At 34.0% G+C, this 25,028-nt stretch overlaps 1 protein-coding gene across 1 annotated transcript; it reads left to right on the top strand.

The window, feature by feature from the left end:
* Positions 1–722: 722 nt before the first annotated feature.
* LOC149252092 (cytochrome P450 750A1-like) lies at positions 723–2,618 on the top strand. Its single transcript, XM_089456610.1, has 2 exons — positions 723–1,801; positions 1,904–2,618. The coding sequence occupies exons 1-2, from the start codon at positions 836–838 to the stop codon at positions 2,525–2,527; spliced, it is 1,590 nt and encodes a 529-aa protein (XP_089312736.1). The 5' UTR covers positions 723–835; the 3' UTR covers positions 2,528–2,618.
* The last annotated feature ends 22,410 nt before the right edge of the window (positions 2,619–25,028 follow it).

The following is a 25,028-nucleotide window of genomic DNA, read 5'->3' as shown; positions in this document are numbered from 1 at the left end:
TTATTAAAAATATTTTAAAATATTTCATAAAAATTAAATTTTACCACCTACCTAATAATTAAATAAAATTATAAAAACACTTCCAAAATAATATTAATATATTTCACATAAAACTATAAATATTATTATATATTTTTTAGTGGTAAAAAAGGTTATGAAAGAATAATCTATGAATATTTATTTTATTTATATCAATGTGTGCTTATTCCGCCACTCAATGAATATTCCAGTGGTCCGTGGAGATTTCATCCATCAATGGATATCTATTCAACCAATTAATGAATACTCCATTGATCCATAGATGAATGTATATTTATTCCACCGATGGCAACACTTGAAAATTTGTGGTATCGTCGAGTTGCGTATCTTACACGGGCCAACTAATACGGACAGTTACTCGTAATTTGACTCCTACAAGTGTTCGAAGGATAATTGAACACCACTGAAACTGCACCACAATAATTCACAAAACGATGAATTAAAGGGCCTTCACGATATCAAATATTGTAGCACCTCCAAAGTATCAAGCGACGTCCTCATCGTAAATCCGATAAGCATTCGAATATTGCTCCTAGTCTGGGCCCCGCCGGTTCCATGGTTTCGGATTTTTCTGAGAGAGGGGATCAAATTATTTGAAAATTGCCACCACTGGCCATATATTCCGAGTTTATCTAGATTATCTGAGCTTATTGAATCCTATATATATGGCGAACGCTTCTTCCTTTCACACCATATAGTGCCAATTTTATCTGGGTTATCTGAGGTTATGTGAATCCTGTATATAGCAGACGCTTCTTCCTTTCCCACCATATAGTGCAGTAAGTGTTCCAACGATATGGCTTTTAATAATTTGCGTGTGTTTCTAGCTTTGCCTACAACATTAACAGTCACTAATGGAGGGGCTGCCACAGCAACTATTCTCTGTATATTCTTCTCTTTCTTCTTAATATTGTTTCTGCACAAGAGAAGAAGGATTAGTGCCACATTGCCACCAGGACCCCCTGCATGGCCCATTATTGGAAATCTCCGCCATTTAGTACTCCCTGCTCACCGTTCTCTTAGAGGCCTTGCTGACAAATATGGTCCCGTTCTCTTTCTGCGCTTAGGCTCTGTCCCTGCCGTCGTCGTTTCTTCTTCTGAGAGGGCCAAAGAGTTTCTCAAAACTCATGACTTGATTTTTGCCAGCCGACCTACAACAGCTGCTGGGAGATTAATGATTTACAATTCTAAAGATGTGGCCTTCGCTCCCTATGGAGATCACTGGAGGCAAGTGAGAAAGATATGCGTGTTAGAACTGCTGACTGCCAAAAGAATCGAGTCCTTCAAGGGTGTGCGAGAGGAAGAGGTGTCTGCGATGATCCATTCGATTTGGGAGAAGAGTAAGAAGGGAAGAATGGGCGTGAATGTGAGCAAGGCAATCTCTAATCTCACCTCCAATATCGTTTGGCGAATAATGGCGAACCGGAAATTTTCAGACGATGATTTGGGTGGCGATTTCAAAGGGTTTAAAGAGCTCTTGGTAGAGCTGACAGCTACGATAGGAGAATCGAACATTGGAGACTTCATTCCGTATTTGGATTGGCTTGATTTGCAAGGCATCAATCGGCGCATGAAGAAGATCCATAAAACATTCGATGAATTCGCAGAGAAAATAATAGACGACCATGTTAATCTCAGTCATTTCAATGGCCAGAAAGACGAAGACGCAGAGCCTCGTGTTGAAGACTTCGTGGATGTGCTGCTCCGCATTGCTAAGACGGACAGCAGAATTACACGGGAAACCATCAAGGCTCTTGTGCTTGTAAGGCCCTTGGATCTCTTTCATTCTCTATTATTTATAACCCTCCATCTTGAACTTCAGTCCACCGTCATTTTTACATTAATTGGTTCTATATTTCTGCAGGACATGTTCTCGGCCGGGGTGGAGACAACATCAACTACGTTAGAATGGGCAATGGCTGAGCTACTCAGGCATTCCCAAGTAATGAAGAAATTGCAGCAAGAAATCGAATCGGTCGTTGGCCAACATGATAATGTAAAGGAGTCGAATCTGGCAAGCATGAAATATCTACACTGTGTGGTGAAAGAGACTCTGCGACTATACCCGGCGGTGCCATTAGCCCTTCCTCATGAATCTGTGGAGGCTGTGACCATAGGAGGATACTACATACCTAAGAAAACAACGGTCATGGTAAATTTGTGGGCTATTGCAAGGGATCCCAATGTGTGGGGCGCAGATGCTTCAGAATTCAAGCCAGAAAGATTCATGGAATACGAACATATCAATTTAACAGATCAATCAGACTTCAGTATGATACCGTTTGGGGCAGGAAGAAGAGGATGCCCAGGGGCTTCCATGGCTATTCCTACCATTGAGCTTGCATTGGCTCAGTTGTTGCACACTTTTGATTGGAAAGTTGAAGGCGATCCCTCCGAGCTGGATATGAAAGAAGTGTGTGGAGCGACGATTTCCAGACAAGTTCCCCTCTGTGCTTATCCGACACTAAGGGCAAGCTTTTCATTATAAACCATAGGAAGATACAAGGGAAAGTTGCTCTTTATCTGCAATGACGTTCCCACTGTATAGCGCTTGATTATAGTACCTATTTTTCTATCTCTGTACATCTAATTACGTCGAGTTTATTACAAATGCTAGCATTATAGTTATGTTGGGATTATTATAAATAATATTAGCATTTCAATAACAGCGTATTCTTGGAGGCGAAGATAATGATTCGGAGAGAGAATATAAGGTGGATATTGTAAAAGAATTATAAAGTGCTTTTATAATATTGTAAAAGATTGTAAGGTGTTTTATATATATATATATATATATATGTGGAGATTAATTATATTTCATTAATATAGGTTATTTGGAATAGGTTCTGAATAATGAATATATGATTGTGTTAATGAATAATGAATATATGATTGTGTTAAATGTTTTCGATAAAGAAGGATATTTTTTTTATTATTATTAAAGTGTATATTTAGTAGCATTTGTATTTGATGTTGTAAAGGAAACACTTTAACGGATAAATGTAAATGGTCATTGAAAATAAGGATTAATAAAGAAAATTGCATGCAAAGGTGGAAGATAAAGCTAAATGATTTACATTATCTGAAATTTATAGATAATATAATGCTTGTAACAAAGATTGGCTCTGGATATTTTAAGATGCTTTTTAAGTTTTAATAAAAAATTACAAATAATAGATTATAATACATGAGCTAAATAAAGAAAAATAACATCATGAAAAATATGATGGTTGTATTTCCAATTTAAAATTGCATGACAACTTTATAAATGATGTTTTATACACAGATCGGACACTTGCATCTATGTCTCATGAGTTAATTGAGTTCTAGGAAGAGTAGTCCATTAAAATTGACCAGTATAGACCAATCAATACTCAAAATACATAACTCATAAGAAAAACATATATCCCTCTATTATGTATATTTATTTACTATGTGGTTTTGAGTGCAGTTGTTCGAAAATATAATCATTAAATTAAAATTTATATTCATCTATTATGTGTATTTATTTACTATGTGGGTTTTGGAAAATATAATCATTAAAAATATTAAAAAACCATGTATTAACTCAGAAAATGATGTGGCCAAAACTAAAAGATGATTAAAATTTACCATTATCTACTATTTCCATTTCTTTCTTTAAAAATGCAACCAACATAATTAATTTTTTCAAATTTTAAGGTGCCAAGGCTAACTTGACTAGCCACAAAAATAGGCTCTAATTGAACCAATTTATAATAGAGATGAATAGGCTCTAATTGAACCAATTTATAATAGAGATGAGAGGTTTTGAATTTAAATTGAACCAAGGATGCTTTTCCTTACCGAATGTGCCATTATTAGGAAATGTTCCTCTTCACTATCATTTATGTTCCTCTTCACTATCATTTGAATGAAATAGGTAGAAAGAAAAGCTACCACTTCCACAGTTATGTCAAAAATAATTTAGAAGATAAAAATAATTATCCTTTATTAATCATAAACATAATTATTCTAAAAACAATAAATTATTTGAAAAATATTAAGAATATATATTTAACCAAAATTGTTAAAAAGAGAAGAAAAAAATCACCATAATTTATTATTAAAAATAAACAAAATTATTATAAATGATATTTGCAATGAATTTATAAATACTAATATATTAATAATTCAAAAACTCTAAACTAAATATCTATTAATAATATTAAATATTCACTCATATTAATAATAGTAGGCAAATTAACTTTTAAATTCAAAAGAAATTATTTTTCAGTATGATTAAACAAGTTATTATTCATAATAATTACAATACACTGTTAACATATATTGATTCTTGGATAAGTTTACCAATCAATAGTGAAGGAACACTGAGCAATCATAGAAGCAATACATATTAATGATGCTTTTGACATTATTGGCCACTTGATTGACATCATCCATGTAGTTGACAATTGTTGCACATACCTCATGGGCTTTTGACATTATCATTGTTGACTATGATGTTGCCATTCCATGTTAAATTTTTTTATTGGAGCCTTGCTTTAAAAGTATGAATTAAGAAAATTGAATAATGAGCATATTAAATATTTTTATTGGGCAATGAAAATCAGTTTCTAGTTCCATTCAAATTCCATATGTAAAAAATAGATTTGATGCAATAGTTGATGAGGCCTTTAATTCTATATGGATTAAACTGTTATGCTTTCTGACTCTGATATGCTTTCCAGTGTAGGTAGCCACACATCGATTCAGCTAATCCGGTGGCTCTCAGGCCTCCTTCTTAGCATATGACATTGCCTACCATCCTTATGGATTCTAGATTTATCACACAATACCTCTGCTGAACACTGCTCTGAGATTACCACCTCTATCATAGTGCCACTCTGATTGATGCCAACGGGCTTCGTTGAAGGGTCTCAGATTGATTCACATTGGTGTTTTGAACGGATGTGAGGGGCTGGGATGAGGATGGGGATGTGGATAGAGATGGGGATGCTTCCGTCTGCAATCACTTATCCTTAGTTCCCTTTACATGTGGGCTCTAAAGAGAAGGAAACTTGGGTTATTGCCACTAGAATCAGGCTTGCAACCCTTGTGCTTTTGCGAGGTGTAAACAGGAATAAGGAAGAAAATCTTCCCCTCTTTGGAGCTCTGAATCAAGGTGCAAGACAACAATCTTCTGGACCAATCTTTGGCAACTGGGCAGCTCCAAAACATGCTTGGGATTGGCCTTCATAACCTCCCCGTCCTTGACTGTCCTGCTATACTACTCCACATGACCATTTGTAGTACTCTCACATCATCAAGAGCCCCACATGAAAGCATGCAGGTAATGAAACACTTAATGGTGTTTCCCATTTCCTTGGATACAAAAATGAACTCTTCCACTGATTTCTCTGATCTCTTCTAGATCACCCAACATTCATTCTCCTATTGTACAATAACAAGTGTTCATGCCTTGAATCATAGCCTAGGCAAGCCTTAAAAGCTGTGTTTTTTAGAATAAAAGAATAGACAAGGCTACAAACTCACACATGGGGGGTGGTGGGGGAACTTCAATATATGGCAGGAGGCTACAAGGTCATTTCCCAACACCTTTCTGTTCTCTTCATTGTTACCAGGCCAATGCCCTATAATGGGTCCCTACAGCTTGTGCACGAGATGAGTTCGGTCCCACAGATGGCATCCATGTCTCTCCTCCCTCCCTCAAATTCTCCAACATAGTTTCTTGGATTCTCCACTCTATCCTACTCTCTATACCCATTTTGGATGTCCTACCTTTCCCTGCTTATCATGGCAAAGGAATGCAATGATTTTGGGCATGGTTTTGAAGATCAAGTAGGTGGACAAGAGAAAATAATGTGGAATTGAAGTATCAAATTTGAAATGTATGGAGGAAGGCTTGGCCTTGTAGCCAAGTTGTTTTTAGTTAATAACAAAGGGCGCAAAAAAATATTTGGGTACTGGATTTGCTTCTGGTGCAGCGAGCTTATTGTTATCCAGAGAAAAAAAATACAACTACATCTTCGAGATAACTCTTATTTGAAACATATATTCACAATTGTACCTTTTCCCGACCTATTTCATATTTACAGAAGAACCTATATATGATAATAATAACTTAATTTCACATAAAAATCTAATCAAACTCAATTTATTGCCTCCCAGAAAAAAACACATATTTTTAATAGCTAGACACATAACCATGTTATTCAAAGCAAGATAAGATTTCATCTCATTCTCCCTACAGATGTTCTAGTCATGAAATTTCAAACAACAATAACAACAGTTGCAGAATATTTTGTAGCCTGAAAACAGTTGTTGGGATTTTCATCAACATATAGTACAAGTCACATGATCGAGTTGTATCCTCCACATAACATGCATCATGAAAGTTAAGGATTAATTCTTGCATCAATCAATATAAATGTTGTAAACATATTCCTGCTTTCTCATTTCCATCATTGATCTCAAGGCATAACTAAGCTTATCAATCTAGAGACATGTTCAAGCAGTTTTCATGAGTTCCAAATAGTTATCAAAATGAGATATTGTACCACTACACTCATATCATACCTTTTGTTGGATCGAATTCGAGGTGAGGACTTAGGGATTACTTCTCTTATCTAAATCAACTTTCTTCAAAGGATAATCATGCTAATCATGTTCCATTATGTCCCCTGCATACCCTAACTTTGAGCTAGGGATGCTCAAGGCTCAAATGTAACTCCATGTTTATTAGGCATCCACTTGGAAGATCTGTAACAACCGATGAGGCCTTTAATTCTGTATGGATCGAACTGTTATTCTTTCAGACTCTAATATGATTTCCAGTGTAGGCTACAACACATAGATTCGACTAATCTGAATGCCTTCATGCCTCCTTCTTGGAATACAATGTTGCCTGCCATCCTGACGGGTTTTGGATTTATCACACAACACCTCTCTTCAACATTGCTCCAAGATTACCACCTCTGTCACAGTGCCACTCCGATTGATGCCAACAGGCTTCTGTTGAAGGGTCTTAAATTGACTCACATTGGTGTTTTAAAGGGATGTGAGGGGCTCGGATGAGGATGGGGATGCGGATGGAGATGGGGATGCTTCCCTTTACAATCACTTATCTTTACTTCTTTTGATATGTGTGCTCTAAAGAGAAGGGGACTTGGGGTTATTTCCATTGGAATTAGACCTGCAACCCTTATGCTTTTGTAGGGTGTAAATAAGAATAAGGAAGTAAATCTTCCCTCTTTAGAGCTTTGAATTGGGGGGAAAGACAACAGTCTTTTGAAAAGATCCTTAGAAATTGGGAAGCCCCAAAACATGCTTAGGATTGGCCTTCATAACTTCCCAAGGCCTGACTGTCTTGCTATACTCCTCCACATGACCATTTGCATGTAGTACTCTCACAACATCAAGAGCCCCACAAGAGAAGCATGCAGGCAATGCAAGACTTAATGGTGTTGCCCATTTCCTTGGATACCAAATTGAACTATTCCACTGATTTCTCTGCTCTTTTCTAGATCACCCAAAATTCATTCTCCTATTGTACAACAACAAGCATTCATGCCTTGAATCCTAGCATAGACATGCCTTAAACGTTTTTTTTTTTAAGAATAAAAGAGTATAAAAGGCTATAAACTCACACATGGCGGCCAGTGGGGGAACTTGAATATATGGCAAAAGGCTACAAGCTCATTTATCAACACCTTTCTATTGTCTTGATTGCTACGAGGCCAATGCCTTGTAATGGGTCCCTACTACTTTTGCATGAGATGAGTTTGGTCCCACGGATGGCATCCATGTCTCTCCTCCCTCCCTCAAATTCTCCAGCACAATTTCCTGGATTCTCCACTCCGTCTTACACTCTATACCCATTTTGGATGTCCCGTCTTTCCCTGCTTACCATGGAAAAGGAACGGAATGATTTTGGGCATGCTTTTGAAGATGAAGTAGGTGGACAAGAGCATATAATGTGGAATTCTTGGTGGATAAATAGATGGCAGCTTCTGCTTGGCTTGGACTGTATTTCAAAGATGTTTAAGGGAGAGCAGATCAACAAGGTAGCAACAACATCATGGTGTGACCTTTTTATAGGCTTTTAACATTATCATTACTGACTATGATGTTTTCATTTACCATGTTCAGTTTTCTTTATTGGTGCCTTGATTTAAAAGTATGGATTAAGAAAATTGAATATTGAGAAAATTAAATATTTTTATTGGGCAATGAAAATTACTTATCTGATCTGAGTCATATTTCTTCAAAGGATTATAATGATGACCTTGTGCCATTCTATCCCCTGCATACACTGAATTTGAGCTAGGGACGCTCAAGGCTCAAATGTAACTCCATGTTTATTAGGCATCCACTTGGAAGATCTGCAAGAGACGATGAGGCCTTTAATTCTATATGGATTGAAGTGTTATGCTTTTGTACTATGATATGCTTTCCAGTGTAGGTTTCCACACATCGATTCAGCTAATCCGTCAACTCTCAAGCCTCCTTCTTGGGATACGGCAGTGCCTGCCATCTTAATGGGTTCTAGATTTATCACACAATACCTATGCTGAACACTACTCCAAGATTACCACCTTCGTCACAGTGCCACTCTGATTGATCCCAATGGGCTTATGTTGAAAGGTCTCAGATTGATTCACATTGGTGTTTTGAAGGGATGTTAGGGGTTGGGATGAGGATGGGGATGTGGATGGAGATGGGGATGCTTCCCTCTATAATTGCTTATCTTTAATTCTTTTGACATGTGGGCTTATATTTAGTTCTTTTGACATGTGGGCTCTCAAGAAAAGGGGACTTGGGATTATTTCCACTAGATTATCGATTCACCTAATCCGGAGGCTCTCAAGCTTTTAGATTACATAGTTCAGTGGTAACAAAGAAAATTAAATAATAATTAAAAAAAACCTACAAGTTTTTGATAAACAAAATTTGCAGAATAACATCATACCAAAGATGCAACCGAGAGCCCATATCTCTAATGCCACATAATAGTGCTTCAAAGTTTCTTCTATTTTCTTACATCTTCTTGTATCCACCAATAGATTTTATTCTTACTTATTTTGTATCTTCAGGGGAGATATCTGTATAAATGAAAAAAGTCATAAAATAAAAACAAGTATATTAATAGAGAATGGAATATAAATCTTACCAATTAATTCTTGATTCCTTCGCGACATTTCATGATTAAACACTACAAAAAATTATATCTTGGCATGAAATATTGCAATTTCACAGTTTTTACATTCAAATGTTTCTTTCATCTCTTTTTTCATCTCAGCCTTTGTTGAATCCATTCCAATAAATTCTGCTACAAATATTGCAACAACAATTTGTCTTCCGATTTCATCAATGTAGTTGAACCTAATATCTTGGGTTATTGAATTTGTCTCTATGGATGGAAACAATGACCCAGCTAAGGAGAATTTTTTTTCCATGTTTTTCCACTAGTTTTGCATGTGATTCAAATTTTCTTCTAATTTTTTTCATCTCTTGTCTCTACCAATACATTTTCTTCTTACTTATTTTGGAAATTTTCTTTAGGAAACTTTTGCAAAGGAAAAGCACATGAACATCATTCTCTCTACTCAGATAGGAGAATGGAAAAAGTTCATGGAATAGTAAAAGTTCATGGACAAATGATACTGTATAATAAACTAAGAAACACCTATAATAAGGCCCAAAATGAGCTAGGTAAAAATGTTAGAACTGCCCTATCTCAAGTTACTAGGTTATTCATCAGCACCTAATTAACCACCCTGAATGTCGATGTATGTGCCACAAAGACTGAGACAAAATTAGTAACTAAGGAAAGAAAAAAAATAGAGTAATTTACAACTGTTATAGATTACATGTGAAAATTTGGTAGATACCTCATAACACTTTAATAAAAAATAGACTATTCACTGATGGAGAAGGACTGCATCAATACAATAAACACATCTTGCCAAGAACTAAGGAAATTAAAATAATTTGGCCACACTTTTTGCTAATATATCTAAATATTAATGAGATTATGTTATATATGGAGAAATCTAAGTTTTCCTAACTAGTTGAATTAATGCTTTGAATTGTATGGCATGATGTAAGAATTTAAAAACATTTGTAGTTATTTTTGCATTTTATGTAGCACACAAGGTTATCTTGTTGGAAAATTTAGGTAGTCATCCTGAGACACAGTTGCAATGAATATCATAAATATTTATTTACTTTCAATAATGAAAGCAAGCAAGCATTAAACTAACATGGAACTATATGAAGTAAACAATCCAGCAAGGTTCTCTGCAATTAAGCTTACAGGGAACTGACATATAAAGAACAAAGTAATTGGAAAAGACATTACATAAACACATGTATACTTATTCAAATTGAATGGTTCCTATATGTACAACACGGAAAATTTTCGGGGCTAATATTCTCCCATGGACTAATTTTATATACTTTTTCCAAAAAGAAGATTTGTTAATTTCCATATTTTTGTAAAAATGATTCGCCCAAATTTTATAGAATGAAATTGTTTTACCCTAAAGATCACCAAAAAATTATACATAGATTATATAAAAATATTATAAATTTGAATATTTTTATAAAAATATATCCAAAATTTTTATAGACTTCATATTATGGAGTCGTGGGATTCCCCAAGTTTTCTAAACTTTGAGATAAATTTCCATCCCTAAAATTTTCCCTGATGTGCAATGAAACTAGATGCAGAGATAAGAACCATATGTCAATTGAGACTATTCAATAATATAAAGAAAATTGACCCTACTCAAAGTGAAGAGTTTGGGCCCTGCATCCGATTGCATATTGTTCATAGTCCATTTTCCCTCAAGGGTTCTCTTCATTTCAACCTCGTAGTTTTTTACTTTATTATCCCATTTGATTTTTAGAAGCAAGTAAAAAATCTTCAGAACATTAACTACCTAGAATCACAGTAGAGCTATTAGAAAATAAATGTTTTCATCAACCAAAAAATGCTCAATGAAAAAATCTAAAACTGCAATGAACCAGAAGCAAAGACCTTTTCCTTTGCCGAAACTATCTCCTGAAGTTCATAAGGCATCACGGACTTGGACCTTTGCTGTATAATTTTCAAAACACTCTCAGCTACTCCTTTTACTAATGGATCATGTGCTCCAACTTCATGTCAAAGTGATGCTTGGGATCCAGTTGGTTTTCGTAAAGCATAACCTAGTTTTAATAAGGTGTTTGCATGCATAATTTAAGTAAAACACACCCCAAGCATATTGTATTAATTGCAAAATAGAGTGGATAGAGGAATCCTTGCATATATTTTAATAAAGCATAGAATGCATAAAGATTAAAATAGAGAAATTCCAGTGATAAATTACATGTGCAAAATTGGTAAACACCTCATAACGATTTAATAAAAAATAGACTATTCACTAATGGAGAAGGACTGCATTGATAGAGTACACACATCTTACCAGAAATTAAGGAAATTAAAATAATTTGGCCACACTTTTTGCTAATATATGTAAATATTAACGAGATTATGTTATAGATGGAGAAAGATAAGCTTTCCTAACCAGCTACATTACTGCTATGAATTGCATGACATGATGTAATAATTTCAAAATATTTGGAATTATTTTTGCATTTTATGTAGCACACAAAGTTATCATGTTGGAAAATTTACGTAGTCATCCCAAGACACAGTTTCCATGAATATCATAAATATTTATTTAATTTCAAAAATTAAAGCAAGCAAGCATAAAACTAACATGGAACTATATGAAGCAAACAGTCCATCAAGGTTCTCTGCAATTAAGCTTACAGGGAACTGGCATATAAACTACAAATTTACTGGCAAAGACATTATATAAACACATATATACTTATTCAAATTGAACAGTTCCTATATCTACGAGGGAGCCAGACGCAAACATGAGAATCATATCTCAACTAAGAGTGTTCACTAATATAAAGAAAATTGACCCTATTCAAAGTGAAGAGTTAGTGCCCCACATCAGATTGCATATTGTTCATAGTCCATTTGCCCTCAAGGATTCTCTTAATTTCAAGCTCGTAGATTTTTACTTCATTTTCCCATTTGATTTTCAGAAGCAAGTAAAAAATATTCAGAACATTAACTACCTAGAATCACACTAGAGCTATTAGAAAATAAATGTTTTCATCAACCAAAAAGTGCTCAATGAAAAAAATCTAAAATTGAAATGAACCAGAAGCAAAGGCCTTTTCCTTTGCTGAAACTATCTATTGAAGTTCATAAGGCATCAAGGAGTTGGACCTCTGTTGTATAATTTTCACAACATTTTTAGTTGCTTCTTTTACCATTGGATCTTGTGCTCCAACTTCATGCCAAATTAATGCTTGGCATCCATCTGGTTTTCATAAAGCAAAACCTAATTTTAATAAGGTGTTTGCATGCATAATATAAGTAAAACACACCCCAAGCATATTGTATTAACTATAAAATAGAGTGGATAGAGGAATATATGCATATCTTTTAATAAAGAATAGAATGAATAAACATTAAAATAGAGAAATTCCAGTGATAATAGATGTGAGTAGCAAGCTAGTCTAACAGGGTCAAGTAAAGGATATCTTATGGTTAGTCAGTGATGTTACATTTATGGCAAGAAGAATGTGTAGTGAATGCAAAAGTAGGATTACCTCAATCTTCCACTTGAATCAAAGGTTTGGCTATTCCCCCAAAATAGTAAAAGAATATGAAGTTAGATTGTTGAATGCAGAGAAAATTTTGAGATCTATCATTAAGCAATGGACGACAATGCAAGACAAAGTAGTAGCCTATCATAGAGGGAACACATATCATGATTAGCATCCTGATTTGATTCAAACCCAATACTCTGATAATATTGTAGCGTGTCAATTTTACAACATAAATTGGTCACTAAGAAGAGTTAAGACTTGGATTACAGTCAACAACAACATTCTAAGCTTATTCATTGACCACAGATGTTTAGACCATGAAAACTAATAGAATCACAATCTATCAAGGGTAGCTCCTATATGAAGCTCCTCTGAATAGAGTCTATCTTTTCTTCAAGGTGCACATAGGAGGATTTACTTTCTCTTCAAGACATAAAAAGGTGGAATATAGGTATTTTATTGTTTCACCAACAAGTTACACAAATTTCAAGTTAAAGTTTATTTTCCTTTTAGGGCACAAAACCAACTACTAGATTGTTACAATTCAACTATTAACAGTTCAACTATTCTCTCTTTGTGGTAGGGTTTGCATTTTCTTCAAGTCACATAGACACAGATTAATGTTCTTTTATCATTCCATTCAATCAACCCCATCTAGGATGGCTTGACTTCTCTTAAGGACACATGACCATGTGGTAATGTTAACAGTATAGGTAAAAATAATGTGTTCTCTTAATAGTACATAAAAGCATACTAATGAGCTTGTAGTAGTCAAAGAATATATTAGTAAGGTCTGAAATGATTTCTCTTCATGGAATGGAATAATGAGATTCTACCTTTTAACCATATCTTTCAATAGCGTTTATCTTGAGGCTCTGGTAAAAAAAACAACAGAAAAAATAAAATGGATAAATAAATAATTATAAATTTGTGATAGTGAAGCATTTGATGTTTGGAAAAGCTAATGAACAGGTTCAATGAAATTGAACTCACAAAGGCCTCTCTAGATTAGTTAAATAAACAAGATATTAGAATGGAAATAAATTATATTGAAGATTAACTAACCTCAAAATTGAGAAGAACCAATAACGACTGCAGGATCTGTTCCCAACATGATTCTATGGAATATCATCCCTGGTTCCATTGTATTTAGTATATTTAAAAACTCCAGAGGATCTATCCTATAGTTGTTTCCAGCATCACTCAAAAAAATAACCATTGGCCTCTTTTTTACCACATTAGGATGCTTGGATTCTCGATAAATTACCTCCTCTCCCAATTTTAGACCCAAGAGTAACTGGTTCCACCTACTGTGACATATTGAATAAGATTTTCCACTCTATCTTCCTTCATCTCTTGCATTTATAGAGCAACTATTATTGTATTGTCAAAGAGAACCACAGATAAAGAATCATCACTACTAGTTCTATGCTTTGTATTAACGAATTGAATGATAGCCTCATACACACAGCCTAACCTACAATTGTGTCGAGATATAAATTTGGCCATGGCTGGTTTTATATCAGGACTGGACATTGAACCAAACTTGTCAATAACAAAAATGACATGATGTGGTATGTTCCTGGAATGATCGCAGTAAAAAATATGACCATATGCACTTATGTGACCTATAGAGGATGCCATTGAGGCATTTTTCTTCACTGGAGCATGCCATAATTTATCTATGTAGTAAGACCTCGTGAAACAACATCAATTTCATTATTGTTTTCTGACATGCAAAGGTGATTACACAGAGTAAACTCTTTATGATCTTCTTCAGTACAAAGATCTTCAAACCACATTTGGTTGGCCTTTCCCCACATTTGTGATCAGTGTTGGGATCCCCTACCTGACACAATATTGACCATAATTGATTCTAATGTAATTTTAAAGAGGAATGAGTAGGGCCTATGAACCAATAACATATTTCCAATCCTCATATCCTACAATGTGAGAAAAAACCATGGGAAAGGAAGAAGATTACTTTAGATAAGATCATCCAACACCTAAGATTTTATGTCTTTTTTATTCAAAAACTGAGGTTACTAAATTCTATCTCTGTTCACTTATGGGTGGGATTTAGCAATCTAGTTATCACCCCACCTGCTTTGAGGAATGAAGAGATGCTAACCTACAAAATTCATGTGGTGGCATTGCAAAACCCATGTTGACAACATTGTGAGCTCTACACCCTACCTACAACCAGCAACCCAAACGGTCCCAACACTCTAGCTCTTCTGCTAGTGTTGAAGTTGTAGACTGCATTACCTTCGGTCGCGTCAATGGTAGCAACATACCTGAACAACCTTGGTATGTGGAAATGATGTCAGTGTTGCAAGACACATGAACCATGTTATGCATCTACCACAATCTTGTGTGGTTGGGAAGGTCAGTGTTGTAGTTGTAGACTTCATTACCTTCAGTCGTGTCAATGGTAGCAACATACCTGAAGAAGCTCGGTATGTGGAAATGGGGCTAGCGTTGCATGATGCGCGAACCATGCTATGCATTTGCCACAGTCTTATGCAGTTGTGAACCATCATTCCACTCAAATCAACGGATAATGATAATTTAATCGTCTAACAAAATATTCAATAGCACAAATGATGACATGAAAGCATATAGACAAACGATTTTCAGAAAGGAACACCTTACAACATAATTAATTTTTTAAAAATACATAAAAAATTGTATAAATAAAAATAAAAAATATATATTATATTAAATTAAAATATTATTACAAACATTAAAATAATATTTCATATTTTAATAAATTAATTTATTATAATATTAATAAAAAATTATTTAATTTAATTTAAAAATATTAATATTTAATATTATATACGATTTCATATATATAAATATAATCCAATTCGGAAATATTATATAACTATTTCATGTATATAATATTTATATTTATATATGGAAAAAATGACACTAACAATTCCACCCTATTACTAAACTATTGAAATATTCAAAAACTTATACATACTATACCAGGTTTATTACTTACACATCTTTCACATAGTATACTATCTAGGATATGGCTAAAATATTTATTGCATATTGAATCACTCATATTACTTATTCAAATGAGTTGAACGTTTAAATTATTTTATTGGAACAAAATTAATATTATTATTAATTATGCTTTTAATTTATAAATTGAAATTATATCATATTACGTTTATATGGATAAGAATAATATAAATTAATAAGAATAATATTTAATTTAGGAAAAGAGTGATATGTATTAATAATTTTTTTTAAGTTTTGAATCATAGTAATTTTAATTATACATAAATGTATCTTTTTAATTTATTTTTCAATTTTAATATTTATAATTAATTTTATTATAAATTTAATTGTGAAAAGTTGATTGTCCATTAGGTTTTGGATAGATGGTGATCTATGTGTTGTTAAGGCACTCTTAGATGTTGATATACTGGTTCAATTTCCTTCTTTATTTAAATATTATTCTTAGACATGACCATGATATAACCTCAACATTACCAAACTTCAAAAAAAAAATATTATTCAAAAAATTTAAAATTAGTTAAATTTTTTTTTTTTAAACTTTTCCTTTTATAAAATTATATGATACATTTGCACTCTCTTTTCAAACTTATGTTTTCTCTCTATAAAAAAGAATTATATGATACATTTGCATTCTCTTTTCAAATTTTTTTTATTATAATAATTTAATAAACTTACATAAAAAATACAAAATAGTAAAACTATAAAAGATACTTTAAAATTCTTGAAAAGACCAAATTGAACACATGAAACATTAATCACCAATAACTACATTTTATTAATCAATATTTATCATACTTGAAAAGACCAAAGTCAACACATCAATCATTAATCACCAATAACTACACTGAATTAATCAATATTTCGCATATATATATATGTATAGGTTTATCATACTTTTCGATATAGCTTTTACTCAAAATATTTTTAAGATATACCCAACTCTTACCATGGCCTAAATGAAAACACTACTCTATTCATTTTCGAAGGAAATATAATATGAAATTTACAACATATAAAAGATTTATCTTACTCTTATATCTAATAAAATTTCAGCATTAACATTAAGTTTAACAAGTGCCGCATGCAGCCCTTAGTCCCTGCCTAATCATATAATATGCCATTTGTTAAGGCTCATAACTGTTTTATACACATGGTATCCATGGGAGGGTTAGAAGTCTAGCAAAAACCCTATTTCAGGATATCATGAACAAATCACTTTTATCTTCACGTTAGGATAATTTCACACAAAGTTTGGGGTGAATTGAGAAATGTATGACGTGTAAATTAAGGAAGAGAAAGTCAATTTAGGAATTAAGTTGAATGTCTTTGGTACAACGGAAGCAAAATTCTTTTATTTCCTCAAGTCGTACCTGTAATGATTGAAAATAATATAGGGGATTAGTATGTTTAGGTACGAGGTAAAGAGTCAAAAGAGGCTATTTATGGAAACCAAAAAAAAAGAAGACTTGCAACAGAGAATAATATCTAATAAAGAGCACATAAATTTCCTTCCTCCTCAACCTGGGGATATCAAGATAAAAACATTAGTAATATAAAATAATAAGAGTAATATTTGAATGTAAAACCATGGAAGCGAAATATGTGGAAATATTGAGAAATAAAATTGTTTAGATACATGTTGAAGACAACCATATCTCCGGGTAAATTGGCCCATTCAGGTAAGCATAAACAAGAAAACATTAGTAAACTAAACAAAATAAGATTAGTAAACTAAATTATAACTTAAGATCCCTCTCTCTACATAAGAAAAACATAAAAATTGAATGATTCTAATTTATAAAGGTTAAAATGTAAACCAACATTAATTTAGTGTTAGGGTTTCACTACATGTAAACCCTATTCGTACGAAGAAATAAAATTGAAGAAAATACATAACTAGTCTGTAGTAGGATAGAAAGAATTCAACACTACAATAATGGAAGAAATTTTGATAATTAGTGAAAAAGTATGCCACTCTAGCCATTGTGTGCTATCGTGCTCTACATGACACTGAAGATATGTTTGATATAATCAATTAATATGGTTTTGAGACAAATTAGACATTGCAGGGCTTTGAGCCAAATTAAACACATTATGTAAATTTAATAGGCATCAAAACACATACCTCTGAGCTACTCGCTGCCACCACCGGTGTCACCGCCTTGCTGCCACCTCTGAGCTACTCGCTGCCACCACCTCTCAGAAATTGGACACCTATCATAAAAAATAAACTCTTAATCCCACTCGCCATTTCCTATGTTATTCTGCTTAATCAATTCACCAAGGTTAATGTGGTTGAGGTTGACAGCCAGTGGAAACATCAACCCTGTCATTTGCAGTTGAAGAACTGAATTTTGAACATTTATACATTTATAACCAGAACAATACATTTATAACCAGAACATTTCGAACCAGAAACCTGACAAATCAGACTTCCAAGTTTGCTACAACGGATCTGGAATGGAACCAAGGAATTGGGTCGCTAATACCTATTGGAATACATGAATTGTCGCAACAAATCAGACTTCCAAGTTTGTTAGTGATGAATTCGATTACAATATATTTGCCTGTAAGACAGGTATAAAATATGTTGGCATATTTTAGTCCCTGTTGGGGTTGAGAAACAACGAGGTTGAGAAACAAGTGTGGGGGAAGGTATGTGCAAAACATTTCGACGTTGCAGACATGATATTTCAGAATAAAATATATATTAAAAAAAGAGAATTGAAACTACGCTGGATAATAGTATAATGACTATTGTCCGTTGCTGTGTGTGCTTCAACGCTGGCCCTGCTAAAGTGTATATTGCTGATAACTAAAGCTAGCAGCCAGTGGCAAATAATATTTAGATGTTGAAGTTGCTTACAAGATATTCGGAGGAACCACCCCTTCACTTTCCTCTCTAGGAATAACTTTTTAGAATTGTACTAACTGTACAAAAATGCTGATACGCAATCTTCATAATGATTCCAAACCTATTCTGAGCATGATAGTTGTTTTCTAGTGCAAACCAAAACATAAAAAGTTGATGCATAACCTCCCAAATTAATTTTACAGGTGTAGTGGAATAAATTTTATACAAGCGAGAAACATAACAACCAAATAAATACGGAAAAGATATTGCATGTTTGAACATACTTCCATTCGGAATCGACCTCTTAATGTGTGAACATATAAAATGATCAACAATGCACTTATGTTTCTACTGCATAATGTAAAAAGGTAATGTTTTGCACACCTAGGTCAGTAGCATACTACCTGCAGACCATACAAAAGAGTACACGGTAGAATGTTAAATGTGATACGATGTGAATCGAAGTTCAGAATTACACCAATTAGCATTGTTAAACCATCAACAAACCCAGTTGACAACAAAGAGGATAATCAACCATCAAAAGTGATTGATTTATAAAAGAAATTTACATGCATTCAAGTACCCCGGTGGCCTTACGATTAAAAAGAAAAAAATAACTATGTTACAAACAAGAATTACATGCATATGAAAATATGCTTGTCCTGGAATATCATTACTAGATTTAAAAAAAATAAAAAATATTCGACTAGATTCTCAAGATCTCCCTGAAACATCAAAGAGGAATAGCCGGTACACTTCAGATAATAAAAAGGCCACTTTGCCTTCTTAACTGCCAATAGTCCAGTTCATGCAAGTAACAAGCATTTTGAAGTAAACATTGCAACAACACCATAGTTCCAAGTGGTGTTCCCTCCAAAAATTTATGTGCAGAAATCATGGACCATTATGCCCATTATTCCACCCTTGAAACTTGAAGCAGCTCATATGAATAAGTATACATAATATCAACCAGCAGTTTAGTCCAATAAGATTGTGATATTTACTTTCTCCTTGTCTTGTTCCGCTTTTCTTTTATAAACTTTCTATTACCCCTATCGCCTCCGGCACCAAGAGAGAACCCATGGAAGCTGCTAATACTCAGATGGGGTATATACACAACTGAAGAACTCAGATGTCCTTATTCAGATCTGCGAGAGACAGAGCTTTTAAAAATCTTATAGTAACTCAAATCATCTGAGACTCTAAATATAAACTGCACTCCATACTGCAGTAATTATTATTTCCAACCACAACCACCCTGGAATTTTATTTTCTATCTTGTCTATGAAAAATAAATATTATTCCTACTAAACCTTCACGTGAAAGTAAATGTCTTTTTCTTAATGGTTAAATTTAAAATTATATGTAACAGTAATATTTTATAAATGTTTTTATTTTAACAGTGAATTTGAAATGCTATATTTGATATTTTTCAAACATAAAATTTTTAAAATTTAGAAACAATTTTTTATTTTTTACATCTCAAACTATATTGAATCTTAATTAAAGTCAGTTATCATCATCCTGTTAATTTTCAAATCAAATTACCAATTATTTATTTAGAGAAACTAAAAAAAATAAAAAAACTTATACAACTAATAAATGAAGTAATTTGATATAGATTTATTGTATTTGTTTAGTTTGAGAGTTTTTTAAATATAATTTTTCTCGGATTTAATTGAAATTTTATAAAATAACAAATTTGAGTAACAAATTTTATGCTATAATATAATTTACACATTAAAAACACATTTTTGAAACAAAAAATCAAAATTTAATCCAAAATTATTTCACAAACTTTCGACCAAAAAAACATGGAATAGTTACTCAATGCCTTAAAAAAGCAAAACAGTCTTGTCCACCAGTACTCATTCCCCGAAGACATCAAAATATCACTTAGCATTGTTTATTATTAATATAAAAACTAATCTACGGAAATATCCGTAAGCATTATTCAGAATAAGTACAAAAACTTCCCCACCGACAAGCATTTAGCAATTAACGAAAATTTGAGCGTCTAATTATTACATAAAAATGTCCAAACCTGCCACCGTTGAAGCCTCATTATTTGGTAGGGATTATTTCTTAGGTAACCAGGTAAGGAACAGAACAGGAATTAAAAATTTAACTAGCCAGAGATTATTATGATCAACTAGTCTTCATGTTCCTTAGTTGACAAAGGCGCACCTCTTTCTAATTTCCCCAGCACTACCAGTAAGCACTCCGATACTTCCCATTCACTGAATTGAGATTTTGAAGTTCTGAATAAAGTTGTCTCCCTCTAACTGCTTCTCGACAATACTTTTGGAAGTGGAGACAATGAGAAGCGTGGCATCTGATTGGAATAACCCTCTGTTTGATTCCAGAGTACTGTAATAATGCCTGTCGAAGTTGAGAGAACTGCCAGGATCCATTGGCACTGTGGTTGTATTGTCAGCTAAGCTCGTGCACTTAGTCTTGAGCTCCTCTGCATAGGACTTGTCTAGGGAGGGATCCATGTAACCTTTCCCAGTGAAGTTGTAGAGTCTGTTGCTGAAGAAATTGCACAGCGCGACTCCGATAGTATGTCCACCTATAGCATTACACAATCAAAACCTAATTTGTTAGATATAGCAGAAACATTGCGAGCTCGATATATATATATATATATATATATATATATATATATATATATATATATATATATATATATATATATATATATATATATATATATACCATTTTGAATTGTATTTGTGTATATTTAGTTCGAGATTAGATATGGAGTTACCCGATAGAACAACTAAGTCTTCAACATGCAAAATCTCGTGGGCTTTCAAACACGCAAAATCCCGTGGGCCCACAATTTTACCACCTGCCTACCTCTCATCCTTCTTGCATACCCAACGTCTTTACCCGTCTCTTTTGCATGTCCAACGTGTCGCACGGCCATTATAGGCGGGCGTTTGATGAAGCTCTGCAGGGATCTGCCTCTCGTGTTGCCGTGGGAAATAGAAACTTGCAAGTACAGTTTAGGGGGAGGCGGATGGGTAAGCTCGCTCGAACAACCACAAGATGTATCACTCGACCAAGGGCCCCCTTCAAGCCATGAATTTCGCTCTGGTTTGTGCAAGTAGAAAACAAGACAATGTGAGCAGTCAAAATTCAAGAACTATTGGCCTTGCCATCAGACTGGGAGTCTTTGCCATGCACAAACCAGGTAAGCACACAATAAACTCTCGAAGTGAAGAAAGAGAAATTTCATGAGGGTTTTAGATGCAGCATGTTGGCCCTTTATCCGTTGTTTGGGTTCCTCTTAAAGGACTGGAAAAAAAAAAAGAAAAAAAAAACCTTTCTTTAATTCTGGGAATGCAAGTTCTGCAATCTTCGAAAATTTGGAAATCAGCATTGTTTTTGTTTTCGGTGCACAGTTAAATAAGCAAAGTAAAGTTTTGATTATTTTTCAACTTCTGAAAGTTTACAACCTCATAAGAGTACCTCATTTTACAGTTTGGTATGCATTTTTGTATTGCAAAATATCTATGTGAACAAATACCTAAAACTAATTAATGCAGATGAAGCTGGAGTCTAAGGGTTTTCAAATCTCTATTTTTCTATATAAATGTTCTGTTAATCTAATGTGTTAGAAAAGGGTTAATTTGGGTGTCCAGAGTGAATAGAAACAGGATCTTCAATGGCGGTCCATGATTCATGAATGGAAATCTGTCGAGGAATTTTAAAACTACAACATGTTTGAAGTCGTAATCTCTGATCCGGAATCGCAAGATCCATATGTAAAATGAACCTATTAACAACTCTGTTTTGAAATGGAAACATGCTATTAAGTGCGACAACATATAAAAATTATAAAGTGGTACGAAAGTGCTAAAAATATTCCGTTCATGAGTTGCATACATTCTTTAGTGGCATAGTTAGATAATTTCTTTAGTAATATAAACTATTATTCAATATTGAAATATCAAACTACACATTATCAAATTCTACTGAAACAGTTTACTAGCCATTAAGATCAACAAAATACGAATTACAAAATAAACACGCAATATAATTACAAAATAAACACGCAATATTTTCTTTTAGTTTCTGTGTTATGAGTTGTTTAAGTCTACATCTTGCAGATTGAAAGCAGATTGAAAACAGGAAAGAAGAATTACTTGCGAAGTGCAGAACTTTCGCAGGGGAAAACCAAAATGAGTGCTCATGTACACATGCGTACGAGTGACTTACTCTTCCAAATTTCATGTTTTATAAAATATTTTAAGCAATACTAAAAATTTTAACAAAAGCATTTCAGTATTTTTTCATGATAAAAATATGAAAATTACAGATTCAAGTGAATTCTACCTGCGGTCAGACGTGGTTGGAGATGAAATATTTTGAATGGTTATTTGGCCATTCGGACCAGTCTCTACCTTTTAAATACTGGTCATGTCAAACTATCCTCCAAAGGAAAGGTCGGGCTCTGCTTGTCATGTGGGAGTATGCGGCCACGTGGAGAAAGTACACAAGGTAAATCCTGAGCAGATGGAAATATTAAAATGAAAATGATAATATTGGCCATGTCAAAGCCTACTCCAAGTTTATTATATCTTACCTCCATTGTTTAGGCACTCCACTAATTAAACAATGGAGGTAAGATATAATATTTTGACTCACCTACAAAGTTATAACGTTTCTAAATACATAATAAATTACAACACACTAAGATATTTTTATTTTATGTTCATAGTCAAAACCATGATCCATAACTAGTTGCATATCGTATTTCTATTCAACATATTCTCATTGTTGTTAACGATAGGGAGACCTACGAATCTGTTTTAGTTTGCAGCCATGGAAAACAAGGATAATCCTTATGTATTGGTAAACGAGTTCCAAATCAATCATGTTCATTAAATCTAGAAAAATATAACTTTCAATTATGTTCATTAAATTTAGGGAAAAAATAATCTATATATTTAAAGGTTAAAATATTTTTTTTATTGTAAATAAATTTATGTTGTTCATTTTCTGATAACGGTGTGAGTGGAGCTCATGGGGTTTTGGATTGACGGTGAATGGGTGTGCTGTTAAGGCACTCCTTGCGATAGGTCACCGGTTCAAATCCCCCGTGGGTATTTAGGTTAGTCTTAACTAGAAAAAAAAAAAGATAACAGTGTGAGTGGTTTAATAGTAGTCATAGTATAGTATGATGGACATTATTTGGATTCCAAGGCGATCTGTTGCCACCCTTCACATGCTCGTATCACATGGAGCGGTGGCAACACGTCTGAAAAAAATGAATGTAACTTATGAAAGTGGCAAGTTTGGTTTAACGCAACATGTTCCCAAGCTTTTTGGTGTTCAATTTGGTAAGTTTTCGTTTTGTGTATGTGTTTGGCCTAAGTTTGGAATTGAGCATCCCTGCAACCTATGATAGACTTCTAGGAGGAAAATTTGTAGGGCTCTCATTCATTCACTGTGGGTTCAGGTCATTGGTATTAGGTATGTGGTCAGTCTTCTAACTTATTTCTCTGTCATGGCGCACTCTTCTTGTCTACGGGTTTCATGGAAGAAGGGATATAATTTGTATAAAATGGGCTTGGAAATTTATTCTCTAGAAGTGGGCATGTTCGTCTTTGAATTGCTTGAAAGATGTGTTGTTTTCTTTATTCCCATGTTTGTTCTCTATGGAGTTTTGTTGGCTTCTATGGGTGCTCTATTGATTAGGCGGACATGTCGCTTATGGTCTCTCGGGTTTTTTTACGGACGCCCCAACCATGGTTCTCCTCTGGCATTTTGTGGCTATGGCCCGAATATTCTTAGGTTTGTACAAAACAATGGTTTGGATGATGATTTTGCCCTCTGCCGGTTTCTTTGTCGTTAGAATCATGGTTCTGAAAACTACAATTCTTTATTTGTAAGGCTTCAAGGTTGTAGTGGGGGCAACCATTGGGTTTTATATGAGCTGTGGTTCTCACCATCGATTAACTTGACAGGTCCTCTTCGGTATGACTCTTAACAACACTCTGCTCCTGGATTGTGGCTTGTTTTGGGTCGGTATTCTTGGTATCAATTTGGGGGTTTCAGTTTTTTTATCTTGTCATCAATGTTACATCATGGCCCGACTGACTTCTGGAAGAGGTCGTAGTAGTCGAGGCTCTTGTGGGTGCGGAAAGAATGCCAATTTGCCCAGTACCTCCAATAAACCCAACACATCTTCTGGTAAATCGCGTGGACGCAAGTCCACCTCCCAGATTACTGAAGAATCAGCTACGGCATATCGCACAGGCTCGGTCCCAATTTGTCAACTCATTGCTAAATGGTAAGAAGAGTAAATGAGACAGTGAGATTGCTAGATGTTGATTTAGATGATTGGCAGATTGGCAGTCCCCGGTGCTTGATCTAGGGAATTCTAGGGGTCAGGTTTCCTAGTATAAGTAGATTGTGAACTTGT

The sequence above is a fragment of the Pinus tabuliformis genome, chromosome 7 (genome assembly GCF_031772625.1).
Source record: "Pinus tabuliformis cultivar Carrire ecotype Pingquan chromosome 7, CPIR1, whole genome shotgun sequence".
Classification (NCBI taxonomy): domain Eukaryota; kingdom Viridiplantae; phylum Streptophyta; class Pinopsida; order Pinales; family Pinaceae; genus Pinus; species Pinus tabuliformis.
The sequence above is the reverse complement of the archived record's forward strand: the minus strand, read 5'-3'. Positions and strand labels throughout refer to the sequence as shown.